Source organism: Microcaecilia unicolor, chromosome 12, assembly GCF_901765095.1.
Source record: "Microcaecilia unicolor chromosome 12, aMicUni1.1, whole genome shotgun sequence".
NCBI classification, from domain to species: Eukaryota; Metazoa; Chordata; class Amphibia; order Gymnophiona; family Siphonopidae; genus Microcaecilia; species Microcaecilia unicolor.
This window is the reverse complement of record NC_044042.1, coordinates 33,529,859-33,553,253: the sequence shown is the minus strand read 5'-3', so window position 1 is coordinate 33,553,253 and position 23,395 is coordinate 33,529,859. Positions and strand designations below refer to the sequence as shown.

The 23,395-nt window shown below is 44.2% G+C and overlaps 1 protein-coding gene across 1 annotated transcript; it reads left to right on the top strand.

Annotated features, from left to right (window-relative positions):
• Positions 1-430: 430 nt before the first annotated feature.
• Positions 431-18,805, top strand: UPK2 (uroplakin 2). The gene is made up of 5 exons (XM_030220650.1): positions 431-554; positions 9,534-9,677; positions 13,990-14,119; positions 15,635-15,693; positions 17,976-18,805. The coding sequence occupies exons 1-5, from the start codon at positions 497-499 to the stop codon at positions 18,110-18,112; spliced, it is 528 nt and encodes a 175-aa protein (XP_030076510.1). The 5' UTR covers positions 431-496; the 3' UTR covers positions 18,113-18,805.
• Positions 18,806-23,395: the final 4,590 nt, after the last annotated feature.

The following is a 23,395-nucleotide window of genomic DNA, read 5'->3' as shown; positions in this document are numbered from 1 at the left end:
GGGGGGGACTGCTGAGTGCAGCTCACTGAAAGTACTGCAGGAACACAGGGAAGAAAACAGCACAAAAAAAGAGCCACTGGCAGTAGAGGGGGCAGGACTTGCCCAAATACAGTGCCACTCTATACTGTAAAGCCTCCAGGTGCAGAGAGTGCAGCAAACTTCAAAAAAGCTCAGAGGCTGAACCATTGGGCTTGGAGTCCAACTCATTAGTCTGTTTATGTTCTGAGAATCCTTTATAAAACCGCCTTAACCATGCCATTGTCTTGTTGGGGGGGGGGGGGCAGGTGGGTTATTAAGATTCTTTTTAGAACTGGAATTTCTAGTGGAGCAGGATTCCACATTAGCTGCTCTCTCTCTCCCATTGGTCGGCCTTAGGATAGGTGAAACTTACCTTTGAAAAGGTAATCTCAGCAGTGTGGGCATTCTGAGTTTGGGCAGTGTCTGTGTCATATCTTTCCCCATCTAGGGCTGCTATTGCTTGGTCTGGCCCGGGATCATGCAGCTTTTGGCATTTCTACTAATTCTTCTGCTTCCCTCCAGCAACAATGCTCAAGGTACGTAACTGCTGAAACTTAGGACAAAAATAGTTGGGGGCTGGAAAGGTTTCTTGTGATCTAATCATGTTCAAGACCCTCCTTTAATAGCATACACTTTGCAAACCTGAAGCCTCTAGGTGAGCTCTGTATGACTGCTCCAGACTTACTCACACCTGCTGTGTTGACCGCACAGTGAGTGCATTCAGAGTACAAAGCTCAAGATGATTCTTTCTGAAGCTGACAACATCAGATGCTGTCTGACAACACTGAACAGTGACTATCCTAGCTCTATGCCAAATGAGTATGTCAGCAACTCCAGTGTTGGGCAAGCTCCTCTGCTGAGTCCAGGGAGGGGTAATTTGGTTATGTTTAGAACCCCCCCCCCCAATCATTTTGAAAAGTTGGTCAGCAGATAGTAAAGGAAAATTAAACAGCAGCTGAAGACAATGTTTTCTATCCTTAAAAGCATATGCCAGAGATACATACAAGTTGGCTGGCTTCTATGGAGACTAGAAGACTGTCTAATACAGAGATTCCCAAACTGTGGGTCGGGACCCGACATGGGGTCATGACTTAGGTGGGCTCTCCATAGGTGTATCACTATTCTGCACCTCCAAGATGTCACACAATTTTATTTGGCTGCAATCATGGGGTCACAGCCACAAAAAGATTGGGAAGTACTGGTCTAATACAAACTTCTTTGTAGTTCAAAGCACTGTGGATCTATATCGTATTCTTTGGCAATGAAAAAAATGCTTCCCTGAATCCCAAAGCTGGTGCTTGGCTCAAAGAGTCATTGGCGTAGCACTTTCTCCTAGCAGGGAGCTATATCACCACACTCACCAAGATCTATCGAACATTGTAACTACGGTACAGTCTTATCTGACGTAAATGGGACCGACCCGTTGTTGGGTAAGAGAAAAGTCAGATAATATAGAAAACAATGCATAAACAAAGGCACAGTGTTCTCAATTTTCAAAAATTGCTCTAAAACAAAGATTTTTAATAGAAATAAATGAGGTAACATCGCCGGAGGATCTGTCGGATAATTGAGGGTGTCCTGTATAAGCACTTCTGTAAAATATTTGGCAATTTCATTACTCTTGTCCTTATTTAATGAAGATTTTCCCATGCATGGAGAGAAGTTCTGTATGAATAAGAGCAAATAATCCCATCCTTTGAAAACAGTAAAACTTTAAAGGATGGCCCTTTTTCATTTATTGCTCCTGTTGGCAAAAAGATTCCCTGTAGAATCCACTGATAGCTGTATCATCGCCATCAAAGGGAAAGGGGGTGGGGGTTTGATATACTGCTTTTCTGTGGTTACAATCAAAGTAGTTTAACATATTATATACAAGTACTTATTTTGTACATGGGGCAATGAAGGGTTAAGTGACTTACCCAGAGTCACAAGGAGCTGCAGTAGAGGAAAGCACGCACACAATGAAAAGAGAATACAGTCTGGAACATAGTGGGCTAATAACTCCAATAGGCAATGCACTTAAGCCTCAATGCCATACGGAGTGTATAATGAAACCAATAAAGACAGATAGCTAGGTACCCAGTGTGAATTACCCTATATACCAAAAACAAGAGTTTAAACGAAATTCTACCTTGGAGACCTCAGAATGAAATAAAAGCGCAGTGTCGAAAATTACCCCCAAATAATGAAAAGACCCAAATGCAGGAAGTGGAACATTAAACAAATCAGGAACCAGAGAAGGCTGAACAGAACTGCCAGTTATCCAACACGTCACCATTTTATCGTGGTTAAGACTAATCTATTGTCAACCAGCCACAATGCCACTGAATCAACACAGATTTGCAAGGGTTGAAGGTTTGGAGCACTTTCGTTGACCAGAAAAAACAAAAGGATGTAATCCACATAGAAAAAGGCACCAACCACAAAATTCTGAGCCATAGCCGCCATAGGACTAAGGTAAATGTTAAACAAGACAGGTGAAAGAACAGACCCTTGAGGGGCACCGCAATGAAGGTCATAGACAGCAGATGTGGAAGAGGGAGTAACAACCATATACGAACAGCCTGTCAAAAATGAGGAATACTCCAAACTGCCAACCCTCACCCGCTAGCTTAAAATTTTCTGGTGTCTAGCAAAACCCTCCATGTGACTTCCGTCCCCAACTTTAAAAATCCCTGGTGTCTATCAGCACCCCCCCCCCCCCCACAGGGTATACCTTGAAGAGGTAGGAGTAATGCCCATTTGCTCCTGCATCTGTGCCACCAGTGGAGTGCATCCTGGGACACACTGAGCAGGGTCAGTCTGCCAAACAATGGAATTTTTCCCTTATTTGGTAGTCTGGGCAGAGACATCATGCCTCTGACAGTGACCAATCTGGGCTGCTTGGAAGAACCTAGCAGATCTAGAGCTGTCAAGGGGGCCGACCTTCCGAATGGGAGATGTAGGACCCTCCCATAGCTCCGCTCTACTCTGCTTATAGGTCCACCCAACCCGCCCATAGCTCTTCCCAGCCCTGCCCACAGCTGGGCCGGGGCACCAGAAGTAGCCTCCCTTTCCAGTGGCAGCAGGAGACGCCTTCGTAAAACATCATCTGCCGTTGAGACCAGAAGCAGGACATGGCATTTTATGAAGGCATTTCCTGCAGTCACTGGAAAGAAAGGATGTTCAGCGGGAGATCCTGGCTCCCTGGCAGAAGCGAGGGAAATGATCCGCAAAAGTGGAAGTCTCAGAAATCCGAATAGAAAGTTATGGCAGCAGACCCCAGCCCTGATTCTGCATGAACCCTAATATCCCCAAATCTCCTTTCTGGTTAGTGTTAGCAAGTACTGCCATGTTTAAAGTTCTTGTATCCTAGAAATATTACCCTCCACTTGTCCACACTGCATCTCATTTAACAGAAGTATGTCCTATAAAATCAGGGAATCTTGGGCATTTACAATGTAACAGAGATTGGTGCTAACCTGCAAAAATGGCCATACTGAAGTTTAATCCTAAATTTAGATCACTGATAAGCATAATAAATACTAACGATGGCTCCACAGCACAAAATGCTCTGGAACCCCAATTGCCCCTTATTCCAAATAGAAAATATGCAATTACATGTGACCATCTGCAATCTCCCAGCTCTTAACTTACTTGCAAATGCTAATCTTAATTTACTGTAGATGTTTCTTAATTCTAAACTCAGCTTCTTCTGAGGTACCGTATTAAGGGGCTCATTTCCAAAGTGAAAAATGTCTCAAAAACGACACAAAGTTGTCTTTGGACGTTTTTTCAAAACTTGGATTTGAGACTTTTTTTTTCTGCACTGTATGCAAATCACAAGGAGGAGTGTTAGGGGCGTGTTAGGGGTGGGATTTGAGCGTTCCCCAAACTTGGACATTTTTCTGCCATCATGGTACAAAGCAATAACAGGGAATGTGAGGCCATTCACTCTCCTTAATCAAACACTGATAAAGGCATTACTGTGAGTTTTTGTCTCCCCAGCAAGTTTTTCTTCATATTCTCTTTTAGCTTTCTTTATCAATGATTTAGATCTAGCTCGACACTGCTTATGTTGCTTCTTATTTTCTTCATTTGGATCCTTTTCACTTACCTTTTAACCATGCTAGCTGTCATTTGCTCTTCTTTCTGCCTTTGTTAATATATGGAATACATCTGGTCTGGGCTTCTACGATGGTATTTTTAAACAATGTCCAAGTCTATGCCTGATTTAAAGTCCTAACCTTTGCTGCTGACCCTTTCAGCTTCTTTGTAACCATTTTCCTCATTTTGTCATAGTCACCCTTTTGAAAATTAAATGCTGCTACAGTAGATTTCTTTAGTGACTTCGTTACAGATATCAGCTCAAATTTGATCATAAGTACATAAGTACATAAGTAATGCCATACTGGGAAAAGACCAAGGGTCCATCGAGCCCAGCATCCTGTCCACGACAGCGGCCAATCCAGGCCAAGGGCACCTGGCAAGCTTCCCAAACATACAAACATTCTATACATGTTATTCCTGGAATTTTGGATTTTTCCCAAGTCCGTTTAGTAGCGGTTTATGGACTTGTCCTTTAGGAAACCGTCCAACCCCTTTTTAAACTCTGCTAAGCTAACCGCCTTCACCACTTTCTCCGGCAACGAATTCCAGAGTTTAATTACACGTTGGGTGAAAAAAAGTTTCTCTGATTTGTTTTAAATTTACTACACTGTAGTTTAATCGCATGCCTCCTAGTCCTAGTATTTTTGGAAAGCGTGAACAGACGCTTCACATCCACCTGTTCCACTCCACTCATTATTTTATATACCTCTATCATGTCTCCCCTCAGCTGTCTCTTCTCCAAGCTGAATAGCCCTAGCCTCCTTAGTCTTTCTTCATAGGGAAGTCGTCCCATCCCCGCTATCATTTTAGTCGCCCTTCGCTGCACCATGTTATGATCGCTTTTTCCCAGCAGATCCAACACCGTTACCTCTCATACGATACCCTGCAATCTACTAAGGACTAGATCCAAAATATCTCCCCCACCTGTCAGTTCTTGGAGCAGTTGCTCCAAGATCCAAGAAGCAGTCATTTCTTACATCTAAGGATTTTACCTTCCTAGTGCTCCCTGATGTAGCATTTATCCAGTCAATATTGGGATAACTGAAATCACCCATTATTATAATATTGCTCAATTTGCCAGCTTTCCTAATTTCTGTAAACATTTGTTCATCTGTCTCGTTCTGTCCTGGTGGACGGTAATGCAGTCCTACAAGAATACTCTTTCCCTTCACACAAGGATTCCACGCTGCTATCTGTTTCACACAGAATATTTATTTTGTTTGACTCAATTCCCTCTTTAACATTTATCGCAACCTCCTCTCCAATTTGATGCACTTTATCATTGCGATATAATTTGTACTTTGATAACAAAGTGTCCCATTGATTGTCCTCCTTCCACCAGGTCTCTGAGATGCTTATATCTACCTCTTCATTTAGTGCTATATATTCCAACTCTCCCATCTTATTTTTTTAGGCTTCTATCATTGTATATAGACACTTCAAATTGTGTTTTTTCCTAGCATCTACAAGCTGCTTTGAAATTGATGGGGATAATTTGCATCCTTTACTCTGTTCTCCCATTAAACACTCCTGGCTTTCTTTCACCATTATTGAAACCTCTCCGTTGGGATTCCCTAAAGATCCTGTTTCAATATATCCTTTGAGGATATTCCACACTGAACTATGCACTCCTGGGCAATTGTCAGCTTTCCCCCCCCATTTTAGTTTAGTTCCCCCCTTCTACTCCATCTTCTTCTGCTCTCCCTCAGTCTTGCCTCTTGCTCGTCTCCATCTCTTCTACCTCTCCTCATTCCTGCACTCCCTCTTCATACACTGCTTCGGTGATCCTCATTCCCCCCCCCCCTCCAACTTCTTTCAAGTACACTCTCATGCTCCATTCTTACACCAGCTATATATATATATACACACACTCCATTCTAGCACACATCCTCAAAGGCAAAAAAAGGCCATCGAGACAGATGAAGACAAACCAAGAGATTTTCACACACTCAAGCACAACAACCTACAAAGTCAGGACAAAAGGAAAGGAAACAATAAAGGAGCAGACAAAGCGTACACAGCATACTTGGGGTGGTTGGACAATTCTTTAAAGGTAACCAAATTTGGGCGCTAAAATATAGGGCATCCAGATTCCATTATAGAATAGAGCATAAGTTGTCATTTGCATGTCAACATTTAGGTGCTATCACCTAGGCCATGTTGCACTTTTAACATGTAACTTATAGTATTCACGCATGTAAGTGCTAGTGTTCTACAATCTTAGCATGCAAATGGTGTGTACTCTGGCCAGCCTGGAACCAATTTACACATGTGCATTTGGTGGACACCAGAGCTGTGGAGTTGGTAAACCAAACCTTCAACTATGACTCCTCTATTTTTCTACTGTCTGACTCTGACTGATATTAGGCTTTAACTTTTTTGTTCTGGATCTAAAGTACTGGTAAATATGACTTTAGAACCATGGCAAAGATATGTTTATAAAAGTATAAAATGATAAATTTACCATTTATCATGTTTTGTTTTTATTTTGAAGCTGGAGTCGGAGTCGATACATTTTTACCGACCACCCAAAATTGCTTCCATCTCTGACTCTGATTCTATATAGCCCTGGTGGACACAAGGCTAAATTCTATAATGTGGATCAGTAGTGGCACTCTGTGATATACTGATCCACTGGTGGCAGTGCTGAGCAATATTGTTTTACCAAACCTTTATTGTTGGAGCAGCACAAACCCAAGAAATCCCAGAACTTCCACTTCACCGTGACATTTATAACCCCCCTCCATGACACCTGTTGTTGAGGCATCTGATCTGGGCTCACCTTCCACTCCCTGATCTGACTGCAGAGAGTTTATGGTGCAAGAGATGGTCATTAATGAACACACACAACTCTGAGCTTGTACAAGATATGGGTTTCAACCTTGCACACTGATTGTAGTCATAGCTAAACTGATTTTGGTCAGGCTATGGCTAGTGCACATTCAACGAATGCCATTGGGACTTCAGTGGTGATTCACAATGCCCTTGTGGGGCCAAGCAAACCATGGAACATAATGTGAATGCATGTCCACTCACAGTCTGCCTGGTGATCTTGAAGCTTTGCACGTCACACATGACTCTGCTATCAGTTTAGTCGCGTAATAAGCACACATTAAGAACAGCACAGTCAGAATATGACATTTCCTCTCCCTCTCTTTATAAAGAGGAACCTATCCTCAAAGTCTGGCTCCAACAGTTTCAGCAGCTTCCTCACAACATGGAGTGTCTGTTGAAGCAACATTCCTTCTAAGCTATGCAAGAGTGCAACTGCCTCCTTCCACCCCCGCCCTCAATGTGATCCAACTGTCAGGGATGGTGCAGCAATCTTGAGGTTTCAATTGTGTGAGACAGGCAAGTTCTGCAGGACCCCTCCAGGGATCTGTCTGCCCCCAAGTGATTGAAACTGCAAGATTGCAACACCACCCCTAATGGTAGGAATGGGACAGCAACTCCTTCTTAGCTTAGACCAGTTGTTCTCCGTGTGTCCCCAACAGATGGGAGATGTATCACAGAACATTTGGCATACACAGCAAGCCTATGTTTCCTTTACAACTATCACTGCCTGCAAGCGGGGAAGACCAGCAATCTTTAGAGTCAGGTTCTTGAAGTCCCTGTAACTGGTCCCTATTTCTGCTTCCCTACAATCCCCAACAATAACTGCTGCCTTCAACCCAATTGAATGCATTGCAGGTCTCCTATCCATATGCTCTGTTTGCTATATAATTTCTGAGTAGCATATTTGCAGGTTTTTGTGTTGCTTCACAGTACGGCAGTAGAGTGATTTTGTGTTGCTGTTACAGAGGTGACACTAGTATTTGAATATATATTTTGGTCTGTTGTATAACAAATGAGAAAACTGGGACTGGTGTGTTGCATATAGCTTTTTGATATGGGGTTAGCAAATTCATACTAATCTTGTAATTAATTAAATATTTAGGCTTGTTTTATTCAGCTGTGAATTTTAGTGTTCGGTGTGTCGTATACAAGAACATTTTCTATCAGGTGTGTCACAATAGAAAAAGGTTGAGAACCACTGGCTTAGAGGGAATGTTGCTGAGAAGGTCTGGCTTGTATGTTTTGTTTTGAGGAGGAGGAGTTGATAATAATTTGTAAGTCTTGCTTGGTCAAAACATGGGTAGTATTTTTTTCTTTTACATTAAGATAAATTATTACATAAGGCCACCTATCATATCACAAAATATAGTAAAAACTACAACACAATATTTTTGCATCTCATTACTTCGTAGGTAGCACAATTCACTATGAAAAGTTTCACTGTTGACTTGTTCACAGAAAGCATCTCCTCTAGTGTGCCTGGATCAGGTCAGCTCACATCTGCCACCCAGTGGTCAAGCACCAGAACTGACATGTTCATTGCAAGATTCCAGATTTTTTTTTTTTCCCAGTTTGGGTCTAGGAACAGTCCCTGGTAACATCATAGTCTATTTCCTGCCTTGATTTAACCGGCAGGAGAAGATAAATCGCTTGTGTCCACCTAAGTGTTGATATTCAGCGACACTTAACCAGACACTGAGTATCATCACCAGCTGCCCCTGCACTGTCCAGTTGATGCCAGGGTGGTCTGTGGGCGGCGCTTGGGAAAAGCCGGTACTTAACCAGTTAGCAGCGATATTCACACAGCTAGCCAGTTAAATAAGTGGTTATATTTAGGCCAGCACAAAGGTTGACCTGACTATAGCTGCAGAGGTAACTGGGTACTCATATGAATATTGACCGGTGTCCGGTTAACCTCCAGGGAACACCAGATGTGTTTCAGATGCCCCCTCCTGATTCCCCTCTCACCCCTGAATCAAACGGTCCTGCTCATATGACCCCCTAGACTACTAGGGAGCTTCAAGGTAGGTCCAGGGAGACCTACTGACATGAGGGGGTTGGGAGGGATGGGGGCTAAGTCTAACGTTTGCTTCTAAAGGAGGGGGATCAGGATTGGGAAGGAGGAAAGGAGGGGATCAGAGGGGCTGAGGAACCTCTTTCCAGCTATGTGAGTCTTGGCCAATATTCAGTCAGAGCCCACATAACTGTCTTATATGAGTCTCAGCTGAATATCAGCCGGGATCCGCATAAGGTCTTACAGCCAACTCAGTAGAAAGTAGCCCCAGATACTCAGTTCCGGTGCCCGGATGATGCCTTGCACTGTATATCTGGGAATAATTCTGCCCATGGCAGTCAACATTTAAAAAAAAAACGTTGACTTCCATGGCCTGAATACTGACCAGAAGGCTTTTTTCTCCCCATTCACAACACCAGACTAGTGACTATTCATTATCATGTGATAACATGAGATTTGCACGTATTGCATTCTGTATTAACCAAGTGCATAGAACAGGGATGATAACTGTGTATGTACGTGCTTTTACTGGATGCTTTTTGTTGTACTCTCTTAACTGCATTTATTTTGCCTCCAGATTTCAATGTCAGTCTGGCTTCCAACCTGGTTACCAGCATATTTTCCAAAAGTGTGGTTGTCACCTTGCCATCATGTGAATATATTGGGAAGAAAGCCAGTCTAACAGCTACACCTAGTGCAAATGCCGACAGAGCACAGACCAGTAAGCAAACGGCCTTTTGTATGGTATTGAAAATTTAATGTGGATTGATCCCTGAGTCAGACTGGGGATGTTGTGAAGCAGTAGAGGTGACCATGGGAAATCTGCAGGAATCCACGGTATTGGTGACAAAAGGTCCATCAATGCCAGGAATGGGGTGGAGATGGATCCAAAACTGACTGGGAACAGGTGGTGATGGGGACCAGGTTATGTCCACATGCAATTCACAGCCCCAAACCCCCAGGTGAGGGAGCTGAGGTCACTACCAAAGGGTGACCCCTAATAGCCAGATATAGAGGCCAAAATTGCAGGGATCCAGGGTTGGTACATGGTCTCCAGCCCAGGATATCGCTACAATCACTGAGTACCTTGGGGGTAGTGGATATAAAATAAGGGGAAAAAACACCAGGAAGTTGTGAATGAGAACCATAATACCAGCGATTCACTATCCTGCTTATAATCGAAATAGAAAAACGCCTATATTGTGACCCAAATCGGGAGATAGACGTTTATCTCACAAAAACGAATAAAGCGGTATAATCGAAAGCCGAATTTGGACGTTTTCAACTGCACTCCGTCGCGGATGCGGACAAAGTTGATGGGGGCGTGTCGAAGGCGTGGTGAAGGCAGAACTGGGGCGTGGTTATCGGGCGATCAGAGATGGGCGCCTTTCGCCGATAATGGAAAAAAAATATGCGTTTTTAGCAAGAATTTAGGGCACTTTTCCTGGACCCTGTTTTTCCATGAATAAGGCCCCAAAAAGTGCCCTAAATGACCAGATGACCACTGGAGGGAATCGGGGATGACCTCCCCTGACTCCCCCAGTGGTCACAAACCCCCTCCCACCACAAAATATGCCGTTTCACAACTTTTTATTTTCACCCTCAAATGTCATACCCACCTCCCTTGCAGCAGTATGCAGGTCACTGGAGCAGTTATTAGGGGGTGCAGTGGACTTCAGGCAGGTGGACCCAGGCCCACCCCCCCACCCCCACCTGTTATACGTGCTGGTAAATGGGAGCCCTCCAAACCGCCCCCCAAACCCACTGTACCCACATGTAGGTGCCCCCCTTCACCCCTTAGGGCTATAGTAATGGTGTAGACTTGTGGGCAGTGGGTTTTGAGGGGGATTTGGGGGGCTCAACACCCAAGGGAAGGGTGCTATGCACCTAGGAGCTGTTTTACCTTGTTTTTTTTTTTTTGTAAAAGTGCCCCCTAGAGTGCCCGGTTGGTGTCCTGACATGTGAGGGGGACCAGTGCACTACGAATCCTGGCCCCTCCCACGAATAAATGTCTTGGAGTTATTCGTTTTTGAGCTGGGCGCTTTTGGTTTCCATTATCGCTGAAAAACAAAAACGCCCAGCTCAAAAAAAGATAAACGTCCATGTTTTTTGAAAATACGCTTCGATCCGCCCCTTCACGGACCCGTTCTCGGAGATAAACGCCCATGGAGATAGACGTTTCCGTTCGATTATGCCCCTTCACGTAACCCACAGTAACATTAAATACACTGCATATCTCTCTATATAAAAGGCAACCCCAACGTTCTGAAGCCTCCACGGAAGTTGAGGCGCCTGAGATATCCGGTGTGCCCTGGAGTGTCTGCACCACCCTCGCGTCAAAAAGTCATGACGTCGAGGATGGAGCTATGACACTCGAGGCCCGAAACTGAAACGCCACAGCGAACTAACAAGGCAAGTAGCTCGGACGGACGGAGGGTGGGGGCCCCTTGCTAGCGCCCGTTTCATTGCCCTCAGAAACGGGCATTTTTTCCTAGTGGTAATATAATTTGCACTAGTACCCTTTGACACGTGTTGAGACAAATATTGCATGTTATAACCGTAGTGCAGCTTGATAACAACCCCCTAAATTGTGCTAACACTTACTATAATTTAAGATGTTTAAGTCCAGCTTCACCTGTGGTACATGGTCTTGGGTGAATCTCTTCATAATGGTGATTAATGAATCATAATAAATAGCAGAAGACAATAAATTATTTTGACTAGGAAAGAGTACATATATACTGACTGCTACGTTTAACCAAAATAGTCACTTTCTATGTTCAACTGTTACTGCCTCATTAATCAATAGCTCCAAATTCTGGAAAAACATTTTAGAATCCTGCTTCCCAAATCTCTCCTGGTTACCTCATAGCCAATCAGGTTTTCAAAATATGCAAAAGGAATATGAATGAGATACAGTTCCATATTCCTGATCCATACCACTGTCGGATGATAAGAATTTAAAAGTGGAAAAAGAGAGTCTAGGGCTTTAGGATTAATTCTGGATTCTTTGCTTACTTACAAATCTCAAAAGAATTTATGGAAACTAACATTTTTTTTTTCCGAATGAGATCATTGTGATTAATCAGGTCTTATTTTTCTGGTTCACATTTTGCAGTATCAGTCCAAATGTTGGTTTTGTCCCACTTGGACCTCTGCGATTCTCTCTGTGTGGGGTTGAGTGCTAAACTTTTATATAAGTTACGGATGATCCAAAACACAGCTGTAAGTCTGGTTTTTCGGCTGAAAAAATATGACACTGTTTCTCAATATGCTAGAAAATTACATTGGCTTTCTTTAAGGAGTAGCCTAGTGGTTAGTGCAGTGGACTTTGATCCTGGGGAACTAAGTTCAATTCCCACTGCAGCTCCTTGTGACTCTGGGCAAGTCACTTAACCCTCCATTGCCCCTGGTACAAAATAAGCACCTGAATATATGTTAACCACTTTGAATGTAGTTGCAAAAACCTCAGAAAGGTGGTATATCAAGTCCCATTTCCCTTTAAGGGCATGTATTATTTTTAAATCAGTTTCTATGATTTTCCATGTTCTAAATGGTAGTACCTTTGAGTTGTTAATCATATGTTTTTCTGATCTTTTTCTCTTTTCTTCTCGGTTGGGAGAAAATTTCATATTAAAATTTCCCGCATTTAACAGTGTTCGCTTGAAACATCATTTTCTGGTGAAGTTTTTCCTCTTGAGCTATTACAATTTGGAATGTGCTTTCTTTATCAATTCAGTCTGAGGCTAGTTATATGCACCTGCATAAAAAAATAAAAAACTTTTTAATGTGATAAATTTGATTGTTTGTTCTTTTTTGTATTGGTTTTTTTTTTTGTAGCTCCTTGCGTTGTTAAGAGTTCTGGATTAAGTTAACTGCCATGGACTAGTGTAGTCTAAAAGCCTCAGATTAGATTAGATATACTGGATCTCCAATATATGCAAATTTATGTCATGCCATATTTAGGAGGCCTTCTAAAAAAGCAGTGCAAAAAGTGGCCTTAGCAAGCCCTTATGAGAGTCTCTCCGGCAAGCTAAGGCCAGTTTTTACACAGCAGTAAACTGGTCAATTTTCAGATTTCTGTATTAATGACCATGCGCTGATGTTGCCATTAGTACGTGAACCCTGACCTGCCACATATTTTGTAGGCATTAAGGACTCATGTGCTAATCACACGCTATCAGTCAGTGCGCGGCAGAGTAGCTGCGCTGATTTATTTATAGTACATTTCTACCCCACATTTTCCCACACATGCAGGCACAAGGTGGCTAACAAGGGATAAGTAAAAATGACAATACAATAAGAGAAATGGTAAAAGACAAAAATTAGGCAGGAAGGGGGCATAACAGTTTCAGGGGTAAGTAAGTGGGACTATTGATCGGTAAGAGTGTGAGGGGAGTAGACCATTCCAAATAGGTGGGTTTTCAGCAGCCTCTTGAACAGTTGGTGATCCATTTGCAGTTTTAAGTATTTCGGCAAAACATTCCAATTCTTGGCACAGGAGTATTGGAAAGACGAAGTGAAGATCTTCTTGTATTTGACCCTCTCAGCCACAGACATGCTCCCTTCATGGTAAAAATGCAATCATTTTTTTAGCGTATGGTATGCATGTGCTAACCAGGAACTTACCGCAGGACACCAGAGCAAGCCCCACTGTAAGCCCTTTTAAGATGCAGTAAGCATGCAAAGGTGCTTAACACAGCTTGGTAAAAGGACCCCTTACTGTGGATATCCCGAAAACCTGCCTAGTCCTGTTTTATAAAGTATTTGGCATAACGGGTGAAAACAATTTTACTGCTCTATATTTTATATTCTACAGTCTCAATAGTTCAGTGTTATTTGGTAGTGGGGTGGTTTCCTCTATAAGATACAAAAGAGAAGAGGTGTGAGAATCCAGTACTGTCTGGTGGCTGAAGGCTTCCTGGAACCGTTTTGTAAGGTTCTGTAAGGAGTCCTTGTTGGTAGCAAAGAGTGGTAAGGAGCACAGACTTAATTTTAAAATGTAAGTCACCATTTCTGTTTCTCACCTACAGGCACCTTTGATGTCCCCGCATGCAGGCTTAGGCGTGATGTGATCAATGTGGTGGACAGCGGCAGTAGTTTCACAGTCACTAAGAACATTGGATACCAAATTACCAACCTGTCACCCAACACATCTTACAGGTAACCAGCAACACAAATACACATACAGGATAATTCTGTAACAGGGCACTTAGGATGTCAAGGCACACAGATGCTTATGGTGTGCCTATTTTAAAAAGGGAATGAATCAGGGCCGGATTAAGGCCAACTAATGCTCTAAACACAGACCGACAATGGTGCCCCTCGGCGCTTCCATTGCTTAATTGACAAGACATTAAGACTCAATAAGTGCTGAGCAATTTCATTGTATGAAACAAAATATAACATATATTTGTAATGATTAGAAAAACACTGAAATTCATGTTGGATAATGGGTGGACAGACGGCAGTGAAAGAGTTAAGGGCATGATAGCTAGGGCAAACACTCTGTGGTGCCCCCCTTCCCTTGGTGCCCTAAGCACATGCTTATTTTGCTTAATGGTTAATCCAGGGCTGGAATGTATGCACCTACCCTGCCACAAAGTAGGCATGCACATTTTATACCTGCTCAAAGGGACAGCACTTTCTTTCTAAGCTGATCAGTAGTCCTCCGCCTACAGTTCTGCCAGTGGGGGGAGCTGTTTCACTATCACATTTTCAATAGTGAGGGACAGTCAAGCTCTGCAGGTCTCCAGGGAACCTGCCTGTCTCTAGCGATTGCAGACACAATATTGAAGCACCATCCCCCATTGGCAGCAATGAAATTGGAGGACTCCCGCTAAGCTTAGAAGGAACAGTGGGCAGTGCCATACGGACACAAATACAAAGAGGACTAAAAATTGCTCCCAGCCCTCCTCTACTCAGCCTTTCAGCTGACCTATATTAGGCCGCTTAGCTATTCAGGTACCGGCACTGAATAATGCCGGCACCCGCATAACCCTGAGCTCCTTCCCAACGCCACCCCCTGTACTGCCCCTGACCGTCCCACAGTTTATTTTTTGTGTGTGTGTGGGGGGGGGGGGGGGGGCAGTCAGAAGCGATATTCAGTGCCATTGCCCAGTTTAGTGCCACTGAATATCAGGAGTTAGGTGGCCCCAGGGAATTTAAGTGGGCAAGAGCCTCTCCTGTCTGTTTAAATCCCTTTGAATTGTGGGGGGGGGGGGGGGGGGGTTGAGTCTTCATAGGCCTGTATCATACAGCCTTAAAAACTTGGGCGTTTGAATGTTGTTATGTTATCATATTGGATTTTGGGAATTACTCTCAGCAGTGAAAAATGGGGGTATGTTGTTCATTGATGCTGTAATTTATGGGAATGTATGGAATTGTTAGATTACTGTTCTGATTGTTGATTGGGTGCCTCTTTTTTGTACTCCGCCTTGAATGGTTAAGCAGAATATAAATGTCCCAATTAAATTAAACTCATTTTTGTATGTAAGTCAGGCTTTACAGGAAGGACAGGTTTTCTAAAATTACACCCTAAAGGATTAATCCTGCCCTGATATTGCTGATAAGGGATGACAAATGTTTTCCTCTAGAAAATGGTAAAGATACTTGTTTATTTTGGGGGGAGAGACTCAGGAAACACATAAACCTTTAGTTTTTTTTCCCCCTTTGCAGCATTACCTATAAAGTTGATAATGCATCAAGCAATAACTTACATGCTACAACTTTGAATCGTAAGTAACATTTTTCTTGCTGCAAAAAGATTGCTTAATGGCCTCTAATTATATTTCCTTTCTTTCCCTGTGGCTAAGGGAAATATTCCATCATAGCAGAACTAGGGGTTGCCAACTTTTTAACAATGAAAAACTCTACATCTGCCCTGCTCCATACACCTCCCTTGTCCCATCCCCATGCTCCACCCCAAGTCCTTTGCCACACCTACTGCTGCACCCTTTGCAGTCCCACTCCTCTACAACTGTCTGCATCAGCAGGCCAATGATCAAAGGTAAATGCGGGTGCTAGAGGACACTAGCATCCGCATGTACCTGCACCAAATGATCAGTGGAGTCTGGAGCAGTAAACAATGAGCACGCCAAGGAATACCGCAGAACTCATTTAAATATTTTTAATGAGCTCTTCAGTATTCCGCCCACAAGATCAGACCACTGCGCTCTGATCGTACAGTGCTCCTACTGATTAACCCTACACCTGCTTGAGGCTGGTGTTAGGGTTAAGGCTCCCCATTTTCTCCCCCCCCCCCCCCCAATCCAGGCCAGGCAGCCTGGGCTGCTACCATCAGTGCTGAGGGTCCAGTGGACCCCCAAACCCCCCATAAGGATCCTCTAGTCCCTCACTCCCACACACCCCCCGGCCGCCAGCCCCCACACAGTAAGGCCTCCCCTCCAAGCACTCAAAATATACCTGGTGGTCCAGTGGGACCCCCAATAGCTGTCCCCCCGCCTAGTACTCTAGTGCCCTCCCAAATCCCCCGCGTACTTTGAAGCAGGAGAAGGGAGTAGCACTCCCTCCCTCTGCAAGCGCTGCCTTCAAAATGGTGGCGCCCTGCCCATTGTATCCTGGGATGCACTGGGCAGGGCTTCACTACCATAAAAGGGAGAGCCAGGATGAGAGAAGGGTGGAGAAGAGGCGCTGGACCCACAGGATTCTGAGGGGAGGGGAAAAGTACAGGGAGAGATATTGGACTCGTGGAAGCTCGGGAAGAGGTAGAGGGAGAGATGCTGGACTCACAGGAAGATAGGAATGGAAGGGAGAGAGAGCTGCTGGACTGCGGGAGCAGGGAGAAAAAAACAGGCTTTTCTATTGCTAGTTTTAAGGGTCTGAAAACTGGCCAGTTGGCAACCCTTAGCAGAACTTGTAGAATGCTGGCTATAAACATTTTTCTATGTATGCTTTCCATGATAAGTAAATGCCACAGGGATAGATATTCTTGAAAGCGAAGGTTTAACATATCTGAACTGTATGCATGTATAATTTCATATTATGTTTGAATTTTAACAACAAACATGTCTTAAGGATTTGGAGAAAAAAAATGTACTGGTCCATCCTTAAAACATTTTCCTGAACAATCCTTAACAACTATTGCCCTAAACTGTTCAAATGGGGACAAAGTTGTGAATGTCATCTTTTGTATAGTCTCTGAACAAGAGATAACACTGGTAGCTTACTTCATACCAGCCTGTAACCTAACTTGCAAAGAGGGCAGGACTGGCAGAATTTGGGGACAGAAGCATGGCTCTTGAGCAGAAGGACAGCAGGACTTTACAGCTGCTCTCAGTCTGGTGCAGGGCCTTTAAGCACAGGCCCGCTGCACTCAAGTACAGCCAGGTCCTGGTCCCCTCTGACAGGAAGTCTGCATCTCAAGGGGTGGGATGTGGCAGCAGTTGTGGGCCTGTGTTCCAAGGCCCTGCCCCATGCTGAGTTTTATCAGGGCAGCAGCCAAGGATGGCTACATCGGCATTGGCAGGGGAAAGGGAAGGAGGAGAAGAGCTGGGTTTCTAGACACCTGAGTGGGAGGAAGGGTTAGGAAGAGGAGATGCTGGCCATCTGGGGGAGGGGAAGGGGAGATGCTGGCCACCTGGAGGGTGTAGGAAGGAGAATGGGGAATAGGGATGGTAAAGGGATATGCTGGCCACCTAGATGGAGTGATAACAAGGGGAAGATGCTGGGCTGCAGGATAGGGCCTTGACCCACCCTGGGGGAGGGGGAGGGGGAAGAGGATTGATCCACCTTGGGGAAGGGGGTGCAGGCACAGCTAAAGGTTAGCCATCAGTTTGTCTTGTTGGGCAGGCTGGATGGACCATACAGGTCTTTATCTGCCATCATCTACTATGTTACTAGGGCATCATTTACCCTTGGGCCAGCCCTGACAAACAGGCAGTGCTTGGAAGTGCTGCTGCCTGCAGAGTCAGAGGAAGGAGAAGCTGCATGGACCAAGGGAAAGTGTATTTACTTAAATACTTTAGCTTATGCTTAATTTCCTGTGTTTTCTTCTCAGCTACATCATACCAATCTATCAACACGTCAATGGCACGCAGTGGGGGAATGGTGGTCATTACTGTCCTGTTGTCAATCGCCATGGCCGTCCTCACTGTTGGGCTCATTGTCACACTAGTGATGAACAAGCGCCAATGAACAACAGTTTATAGTTTCTCAAAAGAGGCATAATTCCTGACTGACTTGAAAATGTATTAGTTACTTGCAGCCTTCAAAAGTCTCTTTCTCGTCAATAGGCAGTTTCCTTTTCATTTTGTTTAATCTCTGTTCTCCTTCACCTTGTCAGTGTGCTGCAGCAACTGCAACAGCTTTATAAAGAAACGGAAGACATTTCACAATTAATGCATATTTGCTTCGGTCTTAAAACTGGCACTGTGAGAGCTTTAGAAGCTCAACTGACAAAGTGCAGTTATTGCGATGATGTAACAGATGCACCGTCTCGGCAACTATGCATTTCTGGCACAATGCCCCACTGACCCATTCTGGATCTGCCAACCCACCCATGTCACATCTGTGTCCAAAGCACTAACTGAGGCTAAGGAAATCATTTTCAATACTGTTATCTAAAATGACAAACTCTAGGCATTCCGGGATGGGAGCGTGACCAAAGAGAAATAATACAGTACAGTGACCGAAAGGCACATAGGCACGATCATGGCTCACAAAAGTACACAGAAAACAAAAGGCAGTAGAAAAATCTCCACTAACTCCAAAAGATGTGTAACACAAAATTAACTAAAAGTGGATCAATATTGCCAAACAATATAAAAAATACGCGTAGTTTTTATTTTATGATTTGATGAGGGGCGATATGATTAAGATCTACAAAATCCTGAGTGGTGTAGAACGAGTAGAAGTAAATTGATTTTTTTTTACTTGTTCCAAAAGTACAAAGACTAGGGGACACTCGAGGAAGTTACATAGAAATATTTTAAAAACAAATAGGAGGAAATATTTTTTTTACTCAACAAATAGTTAACTTCTGGAACTCTTTGCTGGAGGATGTGGTAACAGCGGTTAGTGTATCTGGGTTTAAAAAAGGTTTGGACAAATTCCTGGAGGAAAAGTCCATAGTCTGCTATTGAGACACACAGGGGAAGCAACTGCTTACCCTGGGATTTGTAGTATGGAGTGTTGCCATGATTTTGGTTTCTGCCAGATACTTGCGACCTGGCTTGGCCACTGTTTGGAAAACAGGATACTGGGCTAGATGGACCATTGGTCTGACCCAGTATGACTACTTTTATGTTCTTATGTACATAAATTGTGCAACAGGAGGAAAAGGACCTCAGCAGGCCAGCGGCAAATGGACAAAAAGGCCACTATTGCATGTATTTAGACCCCCAATTATAATCACTAAGTCAAAAACCTCCTCTAAAAATATATATGTGTATGGGATTCACAGTACAAAATTCAAAATATGTCCATATTTCATAATCGTAATTTTAACTCCATAGACTACAATCCAAAATTTCGGCTCATACAAGTATTGCAGGCTGACATAATGTGCAGTTCATAAAAATGATCAGCATCACAGATCAACTATCATATGCTCACTTGAACTTCAAAACAAGAACAGAGGAGGTTTTTTGACCAGTGATTATAACTGGAGGTTTAAATGCTTGCAATAGTGTTTTTTTCATCCAGTTGCCACTGACCCGCTGAGATCTTTTTCCTCCTTTTACACAATTTATTTATGGAAGTGGTTAAAAACCATAAAATAAAAACTGTGAATGCATGTTTTTGATATTGCTTCACAAAGTTCACAGCATCTGGCCCACAACAGCTGTTAGCTTTTATTATCTCGCCATCATCACTGAAGGACCTACATACACAGGTCATACACACCTGGGTGAAATGGTAACCAGAAAGAAAATTGTGGCGGGAGGGGGGTCCAGAGCCCAAGATGAGGAGGCACATTTTAGCCCCCCCTAGTGCCGCCAACCCCCCCCCCCCCCCCCGCTATTTTGACCCCCATTGCCCAGCACCACCTTTGATCCCCCCTCCCGGGTGCTAACACTTTCGACCGTCCCCTTCCCGCCGTTGCCGTTGGGTACCTTTGCTGGCGGGGGTCCCCAACCCTCGCCAGCCGAAGTCCTCTTCTCCGGCGTGGCTGCGTTGCTGATCTGCAAGGCTTCTGTGTCTGTGAGTCTGACGTCCTGCACGTCCCCAACCCCCGCCAGCAAAGGTACCCGACGGCGACGGGTTGGCGGCAGGAGGGGGGGTCGAAGGGGTTGGCAGCGGGGGGAGGCCAGGGCCAAATCTACGGGGGCCCATGCCCCCACGTAGCTATGCCCCTGCTCTGCCTGACTGCTACTGAAGCAATGTGTACAAACTCTAAAGTCTGAACAGCACCTCTGACTTGAATGATTATGTAAGATTGTGTTTTTGTGTTACAAAACCAGAAATTCCCAAACAATGGATTGCTGAAGACTTCAAGATAATGCTCCAGTGTGGTCACTCAGGACCAGACATACCAAGCATGTTTCCCACATACACAAAACCAAGAAAACTTTCCAGTCCATCTAGCCAACAGAGGCATTAATACTAAAAAAATGAACAAGAAGAAAGTTGAGAATACGTTAATTGATATTAACAAAGAACAACCATATCTCAAACAATTAATTATTACCTGAATTGGTTATTACTCTGTTTACCATTAACTTTCTCTTTGCTTCATGTACAATTTCATAATAGATTTTCTAAATGTTAAACTTCCATAGTTATCCCAGTATGTTTATGATACTGTATTGTACAACTGGATTCTTACAACAAATTATTTTCTTATGTATTATTCTTTGTTATGTGTCCTATACTGTTTATTGTAAGCCACATTGAACTCAAACTTGTTTGGGATAATGTGGGATATAAATGTCACAAATAAATAAATAAATATGTTATAAACCACTTTGACATTCCCCTTATGAAGGGTAACATAGCAAATATTGAAATAAACTAAACTATTTTTTGTGGGGGATGGGATAGAACTGCCAATCTATCCAAATGTATATTCCTGCTCCTTTGAGCATCCAGCTCAGTCAGAACTGGTGCCATTAGCCTTCATCCACAAATGCCTGGGGAGTTTCCCCCCTGTTGCTATCTTCTTCTAACTGTGGTCTAATGGTTAGTGCAGTAGGCTTTGATCCTGACTACCTGGGTTTGATTCCCACTGCAGCTCCTTGTGACCTTGGGCAAGTCACTTATCCCTTCATTGCCCCAGGTACAAAAACTTAGATTGTGCGCCCTCTAGGGACAGAGAAAGTACCTGCATATAATGTGTACAGCAGTGGCGTAGCTAGGTGGGGCGCCAGGGGAGCGGCCGCTCCTCCAAACGGAGTTCTGCTGGCGCCTATCGTGTTGCATAGAAAATGTGCACTGGAGGAAGTCCGCTTTTGCTCCCCCCCCCCCCCCCCCCCCCCCCACGCCATCAACCTGGCTCCGCTTCTGGTGTACAGCACTGCCTATGTCTATTAGTACTATAGAAATGATTAGTAGTAACTCACCTATCCTACAGTAACAGTTCACAGCTGGCTACCATGCTGCAATCACGGCTCCTAAATCCAGCCATTAGACATGAGTGCAGGAATGCAATGCCCTTCTCAAGGGATGCTAAGATGGTCTCCAGAGCATCCCAAGTCCTGATTGGCCAAGGGAGCAGAAGAATAGGCCTAGGAATTGAACTGAGGTACTTTCTATGGCAGTGTACAGCACTGCTACTGAGTCACTAGGTTGGCTGTGGATGCACATTATTTTAATCATACCACGTTATGAGGCCATTTTACTAAACTGTAATAAAATTTGTAGCTACCACAACTTAACACAAGACTATAAAATGCGGTAGCTGCAATTTTTACAGGGGAAGGATCAGCATTTTCTAATGGAGGGCTCAGGAGACAAGATAAGGGAGAAAAGGTGAGATGTATACATGAGCATTTTTATGAAATGCACAGAAGTGCCCTCTAGGATGTCCCATTGCTCTCCTGGGATGTCTGGAGGACCAGTCTACTAAAAATGCTATCGCCTCCTCCATCACAATGGCACGAATCTCTAGACATTTTTCGGGAGTAATGAAACAAAATGAAACGTCTAGGGACAGAATTAAGACACTTTTGGCTAGATCTGTTTCAATCATGAGCAAAAGGTGCCCTAAATGACCCCTGAAGGAATGCTCACCTCCATGTTAAACTTCATTTGCCAGTGGCAGAAACAATGGCTATATTTTGACTCTAGTCTAGCTTAAACCAGGTGTTCTCAACTGAGTCCTCTAGACACGCTCAGCCAGTGAGGTTTTCAGGATATCCACAATGAATATACATGAGATAGATTTGTTAAGGCTTGCAAATCCGGGACACCTAGGTAGGGCCAGGATGGGCAGGGTGGGGTTGCTTTGCAATGGCTATTTTTTCACCAGAAAAATTATAATCTTAACCTCTCTTGCCCCCACCCTTTCAGTTCAGCCATCTCCACCTCTCTCAGCCCCCCTTTCCAGTCCAGCCATCTCCACCTCTATCTGCCCCCCCCTCCCAATCCAGCCAACTCCACCCTTCTCATCATGTCCAGCCATCGCCACCTCTCTCTGTCCCCCTCCCCTTTCCAGTCCATCCATCTCCACCTCTCTCTTCCCCCTTCTGGCCCAGCATCTAATTCTCTCCTCTTCCTCTCATCCTCCACCCCCTCAGATCTCCCTTTACAGCTCCTGGCTCCTTTCTTCCAGTTGCACCACAAAGTACCACAAAGTTTCCTCAAACACACTGTGCATCGCAGCTGGGTCCTTTCCCCCACTGTAGTGCTGTATTTCTATGCTGCCATCAGAGGGAAGGAACTATAAAGGGCAGTTTGAGGGGAGGGGCTACATCAGCTGCAAGGTGGCAAGAGGGAAGGCAGTCAGAGGGGATATGCACAGTTATAGGAGCCGACTCTGTGGGTGCTTGAGCACCCCCAATATTGAGAAAATTCTTTGTAAGTGTCCAAGGAAGGGTTATTTCCAGTGGGCTTAGCACTCCCAATAATTTTGAAAAGTTGACTTTTATGTGCACAGTAAAGCACCTCTCTCCTCATTGTGGAAATTGGGAACAGACGGTTGCAAAACAAGGAATAGTCTGGAAACATCCCCTGAAAATCAGAGATGATGACTGGTAACTCTAGATTTGCAATGCTATCTCATTATGGATAGACTGACAATCTGACTGGCTGAGGCCCAGGATTAGGCTGGGAGTCACTGGTTTAGGCTAAGTAAGAAGGCATTCGGTTGGGAGGGGCGCTATATAGCACGGCCTACACCAAACCGTGTTATTCCCATTTTCCAGCTCAGGTAGGTTCGTCCCTGTCCTAGCTGAGCTGAGCTCTCGCGCTGATTCGTCCGCAATCAGCCTATGAGTGATTCGTGCGTACGTCGTGACGCACTGCTGTGCTTTCGCGCAT